This window comes from Octopus bimaculoides, chromosome 23 (genome assembly GCF_001194135.2).
Source record: "Octopus bimaculoides isolate UCB-OBI-ISO-001 chromosome 23, ASM119413v2, whole genome shotgun sequence".
Classification (NCBI taxonomy): domain Eukaryota; kingdom Metazoa; phylum Mollusca; class Cephalopoda; order Octopoda; family Octopodidae; genus Octopus; species Octopus bimaculoides.
Genome location: NC_069003.1, coordinates 12482367 through 12498857, shown reverse-complemented (window position 1 = coordinate 12498857; position 16491 = coordinate 12482367). Strand labels below are relative to the sequence as shown.

At 34.4% G+C, this 16491-nt stretch overlaps 1 protein-coding gene across 6 annotated transcripts in view; it reads right to left on the bottom strand.

Annotated features, from left to right (window-relative positions):
- The window catches only part of LOC106884330 (stathmin), a 25184-nt gene continuing 8693 nt past the window's right edge, over positions 1-16491 (bottom strand). For 3 of the 6 annotated variants that reach the window (XM_014935666.2, XM_052976069.1, XM_014935667.2), the window contains 5 exons: positions 9871-10031; positions 5635-5826; positions 4082-4222; positions 890-1042; positions 7-116 (listed from right to left, as the gene is read on the bottom strand). In XM_014935666.2, the coding sequence (XP_014791152.1) occupies positions 30-116; positions 890-1042; positions 4082-4222; positions 5635-5826; positions 9871-10031 (734 nt within the window). In that variant the 3' untranslated portion in view covers positions 7-29. Of the gene's footprint in view, positions 117-889; positions 1043-4081; positions 4223-5634; positions 5827-9870; positions 10032-14818; positions 14924-16491 lie in introns of all 6 variants that reach the window. The other 3 variants (XM_014935663.2, XM_014935665.1, XM_014935664.2) reach the window with 2 other exon arrangements.

Here is a 16491-nt window from a genome sequence, read left to right as displayed (position 1 = left end):
GCGGCCATGTGGCTTGGATGCCAGCAACATTAACTGTTGTCAACCACACACTCGTAGCTATCATCATCTTCATGGACAGACAACTTGTTTTTACGCACCTCTTCAATACGTCTTTCCTGAAAGAAACACAAAAGAACACTCGTTAGAAGGGCAGTTAATGAATCTGTGAGCTGCGCTTCGTGAGCTCGCAATAATTTTAGCATCAGTCAAGACCCGAAAAACTTTAACAACCCAAAACTGATTTAAAGAAAGAAAAATAATTAAAAAGATTCCAACCATAAAAAACTGATTCTAGAAATAAATCCCTGGAATTTAACAAATATGTCTCTAAAGAACTGAGCCAATCCATTGGAAACTGAATCTGTATTAAGGTTGATAACACTAGACACCCTGCTAACACTAAATATTCAAAAGAACTGCATTAAAGACACAAATGGTACACCACCATTCACCCTCCCATGTAACTATTTACATATTGAGGCGAGGGGCTGTAAAAATACCCAGAACCCAGTAAACTTTACTTAGAAACCTGTCTCTGGCTCAGCTATTAAAGGGGCCCCTACCTGTATTCATCTAAGAGAGAACTCAATTATGTTACCCATTGCTGATATTGGATCCCCCACACCCCACCCAAAAAACAGGGGTGAGGGGGAAGTAATTGTAAATGGGGGCATTTGCGACTGATGGAGCATTATTCAGAGCACAAGAAACATGCTTTCTAACTAGGAAACCAAAACATGTAGGATAAAGGTAGTAAATAATGAATATAATAATAATAATAATAATAATGATCAATAACGATAAATATAAAATGACAATGAATGATACGATGAACTCTTCTTATGAATAAGAATAAAAGGATGAAAATATCGTCCACATGCTTTCTTACATGTTCCTGAAGACGGTCTTGAATAGCTTTAATCACTCCCTCTCTGTTCTTGATAGCTGAATCCATTTTCTGGAAAACCTTTTCACCGATCTTCTCCCCAGAAGTTTTGTACATTGTCTCACAAGCATTGTTTACCTCCTTAATATGTTTGTCCTGTTGAGAACAGAGCCCAGATCAACTAGTTATAACAGACAGCCAACCAAACAACACAATCAGAGATTAACAAGCCATTTGCAGAATATCTGCCACCTAAAAACGGTTACTTAGAGCACCAACAGTTGTAACAAGCAACAGCTGAATAATCACAATTGATACAAATTATTATTAACATACACAGAAATTCATATATATATATATATATATATATATATATATATATACACACACACACATATATATACACATACATACACACACGTATACATACGAACATTCACACATACATACACAGATAGTCTACAAATGGCTCATTTTTCACTAATTTTTTTTATATATACAAGTGATGAAGCAAAATGGGGCATGCACACATATAAAAGTTCATGTTCAAATGTTGGAAGATTAGATGTTAAAGAAAGATCAAAGAATCGAAATGATTAAGTCTAAATTAATTAAGGAATTTAAAGAGAGTTAAATTATGACAAAAAAAAAATTAAAAAAAGGAAAGAAGTCACATTAGCTTTAAAGTTGACTGTTTAAAAGAATATTGTGAAAATTTTGAAATAGTTTACAAGGAAACCACGTAAAATTATGGAAATGTCGTGGTCGGATTTAGAACGGACCATGCTTAACAAGATGCAAAGGAAATTTAAGAAATGGCTAATTGTGACAGATAAGCAGGGAAGGCTGCAAGAGTTATGCACTCCGCAGCTGCGAAATGACAAGCGATATCTAAGAAGAAGCAACTAGTTGCTCAATGTGTAGCATTGAACAACATATCTAATGACAACAACAACGAAAATAATAATAATAATAATACAAGGGTGCTGTGGAATAAAATATTAACAGACCAATCAGTCTAATAGGTATTCAAAACCTGAAGGCATAGAAATTCAGATTATAAGGGTTATCTCAGATAAACCCTTAAATCTGTCTATCAGATAATTACTGAACAGTCTGAGGAAGGGAAGGAAAAAAAAAAAACTGAAGCCAATTAAATTTAAAAAAATAAAATTAAGATGATTAACTGAAGAATTATACAAAAAAAAAGAAAAAAAAAAAGACATTCCTAAGACTAGCAGAGATTTGTTTGGTCAAAACAAAAAAGCCAGAGAAACTTGGTGCTGTGAGGGGAGTGGGAAATAAAAAGTTTTTCAATGATGGTAATTAAAGAAAGTACTTTGGTGATGCAAGACTAGCAGAAAACAGTGGAGGTGGGAAAACGAACAGAGGATCTGAGGAATTACAAACCAATCAGAATTGCTAAAGAATGAACATGAACTTTTAAGGAGAGGGGAGGGGGAAGAACCAGAAGTTTATTTCGGTAAAACCATGCTGCTGCTGCTTCTGTAACATTGATAGAATGTTTGAAGAGGGGATGGCATTCTTTAGATCCATGAATTGGTTGACAATAGTCATGATAATTACTGAGATTTGTTATTAGAATATCGGAGCACAGTAAATGTCGTTATGAGACTTTTCAGCAACAGCAGCATCAAATAAACTTTGGCAATGGAACATGCATGTGCACAAAAAAGTACAAAAATCAAATAAAAAGAAATTTGAAGCAAAAATATTTTCAAAAGTAAATACTGGAAAATACCATTTTTTGTTTGCACTAAATTGGTAGATAGGCCTTGTATAATGACCAGTTTATTTTAATTAACCCAGATTCTCAGTTTACAATGACCAAGAAACTGTTATTAAACATGACATTAAGAGAGAACCCAATTAAGCATTCATTTTGCCCTAGATTTCACTGTTATATACTTAACATTGTTTATAGTAAGTAGGAGCTGCATGGAGAAGCTTCATGGTTGTAACGGACTCTCCAGATCTATGTTTAACACACTGAGAGAAACTTGTTCCAGACTTTGTACCAGGCATCTTAAACAAATTTACATGCTCATAAACTGCCAAATCCAATTTGTTTACAGTAAAGCCAGGTAAAGAATCTTTCCCTCGGAAGGCAGCTCAGTTAAACTGAAAGTCATTCTGAACAATATGCTCAATTCTAACTAAGAAAGGAAACAAAGTTTTAAATATTTTAAACTGGTCAGACGTGGGTGTGTGTATAGTGATTCACACACACACATTGTAATATATATTTAAATAGATAAAGTTTTGTGTGACTGCATACCTGCAAGCACACTATGTATTTCAGGCTTTCCATAAGATCAATTTAAGTCTCTTGTTTCATCTCAGAAGATAAATTCTTCTCCAAATGAAAGGCAGAGGCAATTCCAGAAGTAGTTATAGAAAACTACCTCAAGTTTCCCTGTGAAGCTAATAAAGTCTAACAGCATTAAGTTTAAACATCTCCAGTTAAAACAGAGAACTTTAAAGACATAACATTATGTAAGATGCTTGTTCTTCAGTGCTCAAATCAAAAGCACTTTTTAAAAATATATTAGCAACTTTACCCACATTCTACACCAACTAAAATTTCAGGTCAATTGAGATATTTAGCTATATTACATGTTTGTTTCAAGCAGCATAAAGCCATCTCCTGAAACTATGGTCCTAACTTCATGTTTTAAAGTTATCTAAATTGAAACCTTCTTCCATCAAAATTTCATTTTGATCTGTTTCAAACAACACATTAATAATGAGTTATTTTACTAAATTCATTAGTTTCAAAATTAATTGAAACCAAGTCAGTGTATTTCAACAGAAATATGATAATAAAAAAGTCAGTGTGTCTGTTGCCATGTCAGAATTTAAAGAATAACTTCTGGCTGTTTTTCCAGTGTTTTACTGAAACTCATTCTAGTTTCATTTGAGGAAATAGCCCCTACAGCAGATACTGCTCCCTTAGCACCAGACTTTTAAGGGTCCACAGTTGATAGGTCATTATAATTTCCAAGTTTATTTTATTCCAGTATTACTCAATGATTTGCACCAACAGAAATTTTTTTTTTTTTTAATTTTAAAATAAAATAAAAAAATAAAACTACAAAAAAGTGATCGGGGTAAAAAGCAATTAAACTAAAACAAAATAAAATAAAGACAGCTGGTTGGCCTAGTGACACTCACGTGCTCCCTGAGGCGATCGAGCAACAATTGCATCTGGACTCTCCTGTTCTGATCATATTTCTCAAATTTTTGATTTATCTTTTCCTCCAGGTCTTTGGACACCATTTCACTATTCTTACATGCGTCAGATACCTTCTTACGCTAAACATAAAAGTAGTCACATGTATTCTACGCCATTCTCCAGACAAGGAGGCTTGTTTCAACACTTTAAAGAGACACATGGTTTATTTTCCTGCCCACCACCACAGAGAGTTCAGTTAAAATAACCAAACATACACACAACATAAGAAATAGCAACATCAAAACCCTTTACACTTTATCAATAGTATTAAAAACCAACCTTTTTTATACCAAATCCCTTAATACTATATGAACCCTTTTTAACTCAAATCCTAATACTATATTGATAATATAAACCACCAACTCTTTACATTCTATCAACAGTATTAAAGAGAAAACCTTTTCAAATATCAAACCCCCTTTATACTACAATATCATCCCAACAGTATACAATACCAACCCTTTCTTCAAACTCCTTTATACGACAATATATCAACAGTATATAGCATCAACTCATTTTATACTGAACCCCTTTATTTATAATGTCCCAACAATACAAAGAACAATGCTCTTATATTGAGTCCCTTTATTGCTAATATGCAGTATCAACCCCCTTTATACTACAATATCACGACAGTATTACAATATGAACCAACAAATGGCACTGTAGCAATCTTCCAGAAACTTCATTTCAAAACAAAGTAACATCACTTGGTTATTTTTAGTTCATTCAGATATTTCAGCCCCCAAAAGTGGTACCAAAGAATAAACATTAGTGGAATTATTACATCAACAAGAATGGTTCACAACATAGTTTCTTACAAGAGTTAAGTGGTTCTTCTTAGCAACAGCTACTTGAGAGGAACACTTAAAAAAAAAAAAGAATCAAAAGTACCTAAGTACCAAGTTTATTATTTCAATTTTTGGTATAATCATGATAAAGCAATGCTATATATAATGGCAAATGGTGGGAAAAAAATAAGAAAATGAGTAGACGGGTTGTAATAGGAAATACAGTAAAAAAAAAAAAATTTTAAAAAAGAGTTGCTAACAAGAATCACAACCTACCACTTTTAACAGGGGGTGAGAAAAAACTGTTTCCTAGTGAATCTTCCACCTCTAAACAAGCGTTAAATACTTGCCATCAGGTTAAGAATTCAAGGGGGGGGGCAAAGGATTACAGAATTACTCCCCCCCCCAATCACTTCAAAGAAGTTATCGAGTTGAATCTTAATTTCCCGTAAGACACAGTACCAAATGAAACTGCACTGGTCAACCAGTCCAGAGATGTATGATATAACAAGAGTTGTACTAACCTTGTTTACATTCATTTCAACAGAATTGAGACATTCTCCTTAATGTAAGGGAGAGAACTCTAAATTCTTGCTTTTATTCATTTTTGGTTTTGTAAGTCATTACAAGGACTGGGTTTAACAAATTTACAAAATGTCCCAACGCAAAAAAAATAATTTTTAAAAAAACACTAGACTTACATGTTCCCGAAGACGATCTTGTAATGCCTTAATCTGAGCTTCTCTGTTTTCCTTATTTAATTCCAAACTCCTGCGAAGTTTTTCTTTTGTAGATTTGGAAAAGGTGTTGTTTTCTTCTTGAGCTTTCTGAAGAACTTGCTGTGCTCGTTCTCTTTCTTTCTGCAGTTGTTCCAATCTCTGGGTTTCTAGAGACTAGAAAATTGAAAGAAAACCTCATGAAGTACAGAAGAGTCAACTGCAGAAGAATGAAAGAATACGTGTATGTGTAAGACATTAAACCACTGTACACATGTACGTGAGTATGTTTTACATGTTTTTATGTTTTTGCACACATATCAACTCGGTATTTAGAAATACAACTTAAAAACTTTGCCATTCTCCAGATTATATAAATATGAAATACTGATCATTGGAAATTTTGTTTGGCATCATTTCTGACAGACTATAATATATATTAAAATATCCATAAGAATTGACAGAATCAGTTCTATGCTGGCATGAATTGAACTGGAAATGGTGAGCTTCAGTGGAATAAAGCAGAAACTCATCTCTTCAGAAGGGTGTATTTATCAGAAATGATTACACAATGCACTGGGAAACATTCACTCAGATATACCCAATTACTGTATTCACTCAGATATATATATATATATATATACTCACTATCTTCACTACTACATACATAGATATTACTGTTACACTGCATTCACTAATATTGACATAGATATACTCAGTTATAACACTACAACTATGTACCTTAAAACTTGTGACTTAGAAAAAAAGAAGTCAATTCACAGAAGCATCGACCAACATTTACATTCTAACCCACCAGAGACTGATCTTTGGTTCTAAGATCTAAAATTAAAACTCTCCATCAAAATTTCCCATTAATTTAAATTCCAAACATCAGCTTAATTATGACTTTATTTGATAGATTCTTCATTATTTTGAAACTTATTTCATTTATTACTATGTTGAATTCGCTTGGCTTGGAACAAGAAGATATGATGGCAGCCATATTTGTCAGATTTGCCACATAATAGTTGCAATTCTTTCCTCAATTAGACACTTAAAATTTCTGAAGATCTACACCAACTGCACCAAATTTTTACTCTTCCAAATTCATTTAATCCAAGAGTACTTATCAATCTCCAGATAAATCTCACCCTCTTCAAAATATGATGTAAATAAAATTGGCAAAGCTTCAAATGACTGGATATGCTTTAGTTTTTGGTTGCATTTCAAGTTACATTCCAGTTTGAAATGGATATTTGTGGTCGTACCTGAAGACTCCTGATATTTCCATTTCTTCCAACAAGAGGCCTTTCGAGACTAAGCTGCCTGAAATCACCTTTGGTTCTATGAGACAAACTATGATCTAAACTAAAACCTTTCAAATTTTCACAATTTATTTTCCAGACATCAGTTTAATAATGACAAAGATATTTTACTAAATTCTTTTTAAAATTAATTGAAACAAAGAGTGTATTGGCTATATCTGGCCCAAATACTCTACCTTTTTATGTTCAAAACCAACCAGATCTGACCTCTCATACCTATCCTACAATGTTATTCTAATAAAAAGCAATCATCATTTAAATCTCAAAGCTATGAGATAATGCATGATGAACTGCAAACAATGTGAATAAATAAGCATTACATTCGACAGTAATCTGAATGCTAAAGGCTCATTCACAGTGCCAGTATTAATTAGATTGTCAAGTTATGGTCTCACCAGAGTAAGAATACATTAGGAAGAAAGTCAATCAGTTGAGCTTTATGACCAACATAAATAGTTTACAAGACCAAAGTAGAAGGAGGAGGAAGAGAAAGAGGGAAAACAAACTGTGGCAGGAAATAAAGGATGTTCTGGGATTACACATCAGTCTTTACATATTCCCATTGTTTTATAACCTTAAATAGATAGTCGATAAAAATTGATATGACAGCAGTTTGATATAAACTTCCTATTTATACACTTTTTTTTTAATAAATGGGATTTTTCACCATTAATATCCCACAAGGAGAAGGCAAGCTGAGCCATGTCAGTGACCAGGTTGCAGTCAGTGGGACAAAAGTTCTGACACCAAATGTTTAAGCGAATTGACCATTTTTCTGTTTTTAAAAGGGCTTATATGCATCTTCCAGGCTGGTGGTTTTAGTTTCAATAGTCAGACGAAATCATTTGCCTGGGAAGTACATCTCCAATGCATGCACGTGTGTGTGTATGTATGTGTGTAGGAAAATCCGTAAGAAGCTAAACCAATGTTGTCCAATATGATTCACATTTGAAGGCAAGCACCAATTGAAAATGCTCAGACAAATCCATGAAGTAAATATTCCAATAACGGTAATTTGATAGAATATCCAGATGCAAAGGGATTTTAGCAGCAATAGTATTAATCCAGAAAGAATACAGACAAATGTAATCCATTATTTTTGTTTTTCTGATAGTTCCAATGTGGTAAGATAATCCATAGATAAGCAAACAATCCCACTGCAGTGGAGGTGAGTCTCAAGATTCAGAAAGTTGTGCCAATGTACAAAACCAACGAACAAGATGGCAGCTGTAAATGAAAGTCCATCCACCCCAGCACCACAAAAAGAGGAGGAAAAAAAAAACAAAAAAACTAGGAGACCAAACTACATGATTTAATATCTACAATATATTATATTTTACTGTCAACAAAATAGCTCCAGACACAGAACCATTTCCTAAATGATAGATCATTAATATCATTACATAGCTTACTAACCCATCAGCCAACTTTTGCACTAATTATTAAAGCTATCTTAACGAAACATTGTAATCAAATGGCTAATTGTATGTAATTAAAATAGTTATAATTAAGAACCAAAAAGCTCAATGAAACTATTATGTAAAGCTAAATGGTTCTAGCAATAAAAAAAAGCTACTGATATTTAGGTATAGAAGCAGTATCCTGGTTGAATTCAGTTTATTAATGGTGTGTGCATACCACCCACACACACACACTATATAATACAGAAGTAATGAAGAAAAAATGAAAGACAACAGAGGAAGGACAAAAATGTATAAGTTGTATTAACTTAAGACTTAAAAAGGAGTTCTGACGCTTCAGATGATAGTCCTTCATCAGAACAAAAATATGAAAGACAAAAGTTATATATATACACACATACACACAAGTGGACATCAAATGAAAAACGATTTTACTAAAAATAGCTCAATTATGTGTTTCTTAAACCACCTCCAGGACAAAGTAGGGTAGTGTGTAACAATAAGTATCTGGTGAATCCAAGGAGTAACGCCCAATGAAATGCAACAAAGTTTGAGAGGAAATTCCAAGAAGAGACAGCAGATAATACGTAATCTAATGAACAAATTTAATTAATGCTTTTGATAGCAATCCACTGGAGTCCAGCCTTGGTTCTGTGACACAAACTTGTTTCAAGCCAATGTCTTCTTCCATCAAACATCTGTTAAATTCATGTTCTAAACATCAGCTTGATAATTCTTTCTAGTATAGGCACAAGGCCAGAATTTTTTTTGGGGGGGGGGGGTTAGTCTACTACATTAAACCCAGTGCTTAATAATAACAAAGTTATTTTCAAAGTTTCATTATTTCCAAAGTCAATTGAAGCAAAGCGTTATTTTTCAACAGATATAAGGAAATACAAAACTGGTTCTTTAAAGAATGAAGAATGAAAGATGCAAACATCCAAGTATGTCAGATGATAATATGAACACTCCAAGTTGTCATTAACAGAAAGTCCAAACAGTTCTCTTTCCGCAGGACACCTGGACATAAAATTCTGAAAATTAATTTGCATAAGAGGAACTTAACATTTGCAGGTCTTACATGACCTGCTAGATCAGGGATCTGCTAAGTCATCGATACTGACCCCTGAGGGTAGATGGAGACTATTCAAAGGGTCAATAAATGCACATCTACTTAATTATTATTTTTTTGTACATGCCTGGGGGTTGATGAGGGGGGGGGGCAAGGATTCCATGAAGAAGTTGGTGGTCTAAAAAGTTTGGGGACCCATGCTAGATTAACTATTGCTACAAGCACCTCATGAAAAACACAAATTGAGCCATTTTCATTAAAACAGTATTAGACTATGTCTACCCTAAATACATGTATGCATAAATCTGAAACCAATTTGGCAAAAACATACAAGTATGATACAGAGAGAGGGGGATGGAGGAAGAGAAGTACAGAGATAGAGATAGACAGATTGATACATTACCTCTCTTCTCTCCTGAGCTTTCTTTAACTTATCAGCAATAGCCTCCTGGGTGAGAGACCGAGTCTCCTTGGGAGGAGAACCAGGCTTATGAGGGGTATAATTTGATGCAGGCTTCAAAATAACTTCATAAGCAACACCACCAGTACTTTCCTTGGCCTTTTCTATAAAGAAAACAGCAACACTACAGTAAAACAACAACAACATTTTTTTCACCAGTTATTTAAGACTTCAGAAAGAACTGACAGTTGGTTTTATGGTAAATATTTAATTAAATTAATTATCAAATTTACAGTCAACTAAACTCACTTTCAACACTGAACTCAGAACAACCTAATATCTGAAGCTATATAATTAAACGTATACACATACACACAATCATTAAGATGAATACAGGTGTACCAAGTCTTACACAAGATTAATTCTTGATATATTGTAAATATCTTCACTTCAAGGTAAGGCAAAGCAACACCTTGCAGCGATTAGGACTGACTTCAAATAGAAATGGGGAGATAATTACAAGGAGGCAACAGTTCTTCAGAATTTAGGATTATTTTTCCATCTGGAGATAAAATAGCGTTGTAGACGTTCCTGTCTCAAAAGGCATCATCAGCACAGCCGTTGTCATAGCTTCACATTAGACACAGACAGATAGATCTCTTTTGCCAAACCACTAAGTTACAAGGACGTAAACACATCAACACCGGTTGGCAAGAAGTGGCAGGGGACAAACACAATGCTTTGGTCAGCCCAAGATTATAGTACAAGACACTTGCCCAACATGCCATACAGTTGGGACTGAACCCAGAACCATGTGGTTGGGAAGCAAACTTCTTACCACACGCCTGTGCCTATTATATATATATATATATATATATATATATATATATGAACATGCATGTGGTCATTACACAGTGGATAAAATACCTTGTATTTGCTCCAACTCACTACATTCCGAGTTCAAAGTCCCAGCAATGTTCACTTCTTTTTTCACATTTTCAGTCACTAATAACAGCTACAAACCCAGAGCAGCAAATTAACTGAATCATTGAAGAGTTGCACCTTTTACTTGTTCCATCAACAATACTAACAATGATACTAGGATCAAACTGTGTTGCTCCAATACAACTTTCTCTTCTGCAAAATAGGTGGCACTAATGGTAGGGAGTTTTTTTTTTTTTTTTTTTGCACAGGCAAGTACTAGGCTTTGCCATTTCTGCACACAGATCAGATGAATGGTCAACACCCACTGAGAGAAGACAATATATATACATACACACATGTAAACATACATATATGTAATCCAAAATGGAGATGAACACTGATGTTCCATGTGAAAGGCTAAATAATTGTTAAGTATTTCCAAACATGAAACCAATGGTAGCCTTAATACACAAAGAATCTTTAACTACCAATGCAGTATTGAGCATACATTCTTAGTGTTCAATATTTATGTATGTATGTATGTACGTACGTGCGTATGTGCATAAATATATATACATACAAACACATACATGTGTATACTATCATTTTAATGCCCTTTTTTGCCATGTTCACATGGGTCATACGGAATTCACTGAAGCAGATTCTCTACAGCTAGATGCCCTTCTTGCGACCAACCCTCAACTGTTTCAAAGGTAACATTCCCTCATGACTAGACAAGTTTTTCATAGAAGACTGGAAATGAACATTGCTGAAAGTGACACTTGCTTGCAATTATTAGGTGACAAGGAGAGTGACACACATACACACACAAATACATGTGCTATGGGCTTCTCCCATTTTCTGCTTACCAAATTCACTTACAAGGTTTGGTTGGCCCAGGGCTATAGAAGACATTTGCTCAAAGTACCCCACAAAGAGACTGAACCTGAAACCATGCGGCTGAGACAAATTTAACCACAGCCATGCCTGTGCATGTACAGTCAATAAGTGTCTGCATGTGTGTATACAGCTACATCATCATTGTGTTGCGGTCTACATTTACATGCCTATAAGGCAGACTTTTTCCACAGCCAGATACTCTTTCTGTTGCTGACGGTCATCTGTCTCCAAGACAATTCCTTCAGTTCACTGGAAATGAACAGCACAGATATGGTCTTATGGAGGACAGCACACAAACACCACCGTCTATATGAACAGTGATGCTTTGTTTAATCAATACATACACACACACTATCACCAGCAATATAAAAACATAGAGGACCTAACAAAATTAATGCGTGTGTGATCATCATTGTTTAACATCCATGCATGAGTAGGACAGTTCACAGGAGCTGTATCAGTGTGTGTGTGTGTGTCTATATATACACACACACAGATATATGTATGCACATATACATGCATACTTATATATGGTTTTAACATCCATATTTCCATGCTTGTGCAGAATTCACTGTGGTCAATCCTTTAAGCCAGATGCCCATCCTGTTGCCAACCCTCACTCATTTCCAAGTAAGGAAATTTTTCCTCAAGGCTGGACATGTTCCTAAGGTAGACTGAAAAGGAACAACACTGCTTGTATGATGCTGGCACATACTTAGGACTACTGCAAGGAGTCAGAGTAGACATATACAACGGACACCTTTCAGTTTCCATCTCCCAAATCCACTCACAAGGCTTTGGTCATCCAGGACCTATAGAAGACACCTCAGCAAGGTGCCATGGAACAGGACTGAACCTGAAACCATATGGTTGGGAAGCAGACTCCTTCATTACACTGCTATACTTGTGCCGAAACATACACACACACACATACATACATACATACATACATACATACATTACATATATATATATATACACACACGCAAAGGTATGTATATGTGTTTGCGCCATAGACTGCAGCCATGCCAGAGTATCGATATTAAAAACCAAAGGATTTCCTCACAGTACCCTCACTTATGTTTTCCCAAATAGTTACCCAGTTAAGCACTAAATAGGCAAAATGGTGCTTAACATTGGTGATCAGACAAGAAGCAGTTTTTCAATATATGGCTGAAAACACACACACACAAATAATGATAAATACATATTTAAATCAATCTATAAGAATCTAACTACATACTTGTATATAACCATTTTACTGCAATGAACCAGATTGTTTCAAATTAATTTATGCAATTCTTTTAGTTAAAGCAAATCATTAAACAATGACATTAATTTCTTTATTCATTATGACTGTTATTAAAATTATTAAATACCTAAATTGTCCAGGTCTGCTTAAAAAAGACAAAACAAGTCTTCTGACGACCACATTTATGAGGTCATCGTCATCATCAAAATGTGAACACAAGAAATCATTGGATTATAATGAACAGAAAAATATATCGAAACCATGATGTAAATTAAGAAAACATCATGTATTCAGAGGGGGAAAAAATATATAAAATAATCAAAATATATTAGGGAAACACTAGATATAAGATTTTTCTGGATTAAGGTTTAGTTCAACAGTGTATGATGATACAAGCTTAAGAGCATGACTCATGTTCATGAATCTATTCAGATTCAGTCACAAAGGTATTAAGCGGCCACTCAGCTTTAATCCAAAAAGTCATCAATATTTTCAGTATTATTACAATAAAGATTTGATTACAGCAAAAGAAAGAGAAAAAAAGGCAGCGCTACAGACGTAAAAATTAGAAGACTAATCTGAAAGTTAACGGCAAACAGGAACAGAGTAAAAATTCATTTTTTTTTTTTTTTTTAAATATAATTTCGCAGGTTTCTGAAAGAAGAATTGTTTTACTGTTTTTTTTCGTTTTTTTTTTCAAAGGAAAAAATTACTGGCAAAATAGCAAACATTTAAGACTATGTGCAAGTATCTAGTTGAAATAGCCAACAGTGGGTGAGGTTATGATAGATATGAGTGGAGAGGAAAATAATGGGTGAGGCCAGAGAGTCGTATTTAGTACATTTAATTATCATTATTGGTGTCAGCATAAATTGTATACTGCACCTCACTCAAAGAGAGAGCCGTTTCGTGTAGCGATATACCAGTGTGTTTGTGTGTGTGTGTGCATGTGTTTGTTTGTGTGTGTGTGCATGCGCGTGTGCATATAGATACGTTTAACTTAATTTGGTTTCCAGCAACAGCAAATATCAGTGAAATACTGTTATCATCATCATCATCGTTTAACGTCCGCTTTCCATGCTAGCATGGGTTGGACGATTTGACTGAGGACTGGTGAAACCGGATGGCAACACCAGGCTCCAATCTAATTTGGCAGAGTTTCTACAGCTGGATGCCCTTCCTAATGCCAACCACTTTAATTTGCTGGTAAGGGATTAAAATCTAGCAGAACAAACTCCTGAAAGGATTCAGGGATTAACAATGTATCCCTTATTCTACAAGAAAAAAAATCCAGTTTTTGTGGCTCTTGCTAATTTTGTTTGAGGGCCTTTTTCTTTTCATTTCTTTTTTCAAGTTAGTCAAGTGAAAACTTTTTCACCTTTTCACCATTCTACAAATATTTCAGGTAGAAGAAAAAACAAAGCCTAAAACATGGGGTTTTACACTTATCTCTTAAAACAGATGTGTGGTGGGACTAAGGGTCACTAAGGAAGCAGAAAAAAAAAGTGCAACAGTTGATGGATTGTGTGGAATTTTTCAAACCAGAGTGAATTCAGGAGAGAGACAAGATAGGAGAGGGGTTGGGAGCAAGTGTTAATTAAGAACTTAAAGGAAAAAGAAACTGAAAAACAAGAGGACATGCAGGAATCAAAAATGGTAAAATGCAATGCTAAAATAGGAACTGAATATAAATTATATTTAAAACACACAGAAAATTAAATCGTGCAATGGACTGGCCATGGAACTAATGACAAACGTTTCACAAAAATTATGGGAACTGGTGCCATAAATGAACAACATCGAAAGTTTCTAAAATAAAAAAGTTGCAACTAAAACAATGGAGACGGAGGCTAAAAGCTGACATCTTAACTCTACCTCTCCATATTATAAGGGCATCAAATGGTTGCTGATCAGGATGGACTTGATGCTGAATTTTTTTGTGATTTTCCCATATACAGAAACCACTTATCCACTTGCAGACTGCAGGAAAAAACACCATTAAATAGAGAGGCATAATCATAGATTAGGAAAAGGCAAAAGAAAAAAGAAAAAGGTTTTAAAAAAGAGAAGAGAAATATATATGTGTATGTAATGTATTTTAGATATCAAGACAAGAGGGGGGAGGCAAAAAAAAAAAAGCTTATGAAGGCTTAATTTCTGGAGAGAAATGGTAAGCCAAATGTGCAAGTTTGATAAAAACGCAGAACTATGAGAGGATAAAGGGCAAGAGAGAGAGAGAGAGAGATCACAAACAAGTGCATCTTTTAATATAGCAAATGGCTGGGTGGGGTCTGTGTCACTCTGAAGAAACCAGCCTCAGCTATCAGGGCAAGGAATAAATTTTTAGAAGTTAGACAGGGGTGGGGAAAGAGAGAGAGAGAGTCAGTTTTAAATCTTAAATACAAACAAAATACAAAATCTTCTCATCACATTTTTCTATTTAAAATTAAACTAGTTAGCTTTTCGTTTTAATGTTTCCATTGAAGTAAAAAATAATAGTAAAAAAAAGCCCACTGAAAAATATTTTAAATACCCAAATTAAAACATCAATTAATCATTGAAGAAAATAAAACTAAAAACAAAAACCCACAAAATGATTTGAGAAAAACGAAGATCTGACAAAAATCACGTTTCTAATTAGTGATTTACACTGGCAAAATTTCTCTTTTCTCAGCACTATGCTGATTGTCAGTATCATCATCAACAGAAACTAACTAGTAGAGGAGCTACTTCACTGTAAGATGAAAGTTTCTGACGACGTTACAAGAGGTTCGGCTCAATGAGATGAAGTGCTGCCACTACCTAGCTGCAATGAATGACACTAAGTATAATAATAATAATGATGATACACTGCTGTTAAGACAAGGATCAGTTCTTTGAGAACTTAATATTATTAGTGAATAAGGATTTTTATAGTTTTATTAATTAGTAAGCTAATTCACCCATATAGAGTAGATACAGAAATGCTCATTTAGGGAAGGCTGTAGCAAGCAAAGTGGAGAGAAGCTTCACATTGGAGGGAGAGAGAGAGAGAGAGAGAGAGAGAGAAAGAAGCAATGACTATAATAAATGAAAGGCAGGTAGCAGTAGGTTAGTTATCAAAATGACAACTGTTACACCTTAATTATTATTATCTTCATCATTGTTAGAAGTTTGTTAGGTTAGAAAGAACAGTTTTAATCAAATAAAGAAAGCACCTCAAAAGCTTTGACTAAAATTTTACACATACACAGAAAAAAAAAACATTCACAAGAAAAAAATCAAGAGAAAAATTGAACAAAAAAAACAACACGGAATTATTTGAGATGAAAAAATATAAATTTCAAGTCACACAAAAGATACACACAGAGGTGGGTGTGGACTGCCATACCAATCAAGCTGATTAGTAAATGAGTCAGTTAAAAAGCCAAGAAGCTATCAAATACACACACATATATATATTAATATACACACACACTCCTTCGCATGCGCGCATACACCTTAGCATGCACAAACATACACACACACATATATATATATATACACCTTCGCGCACACACACACACACA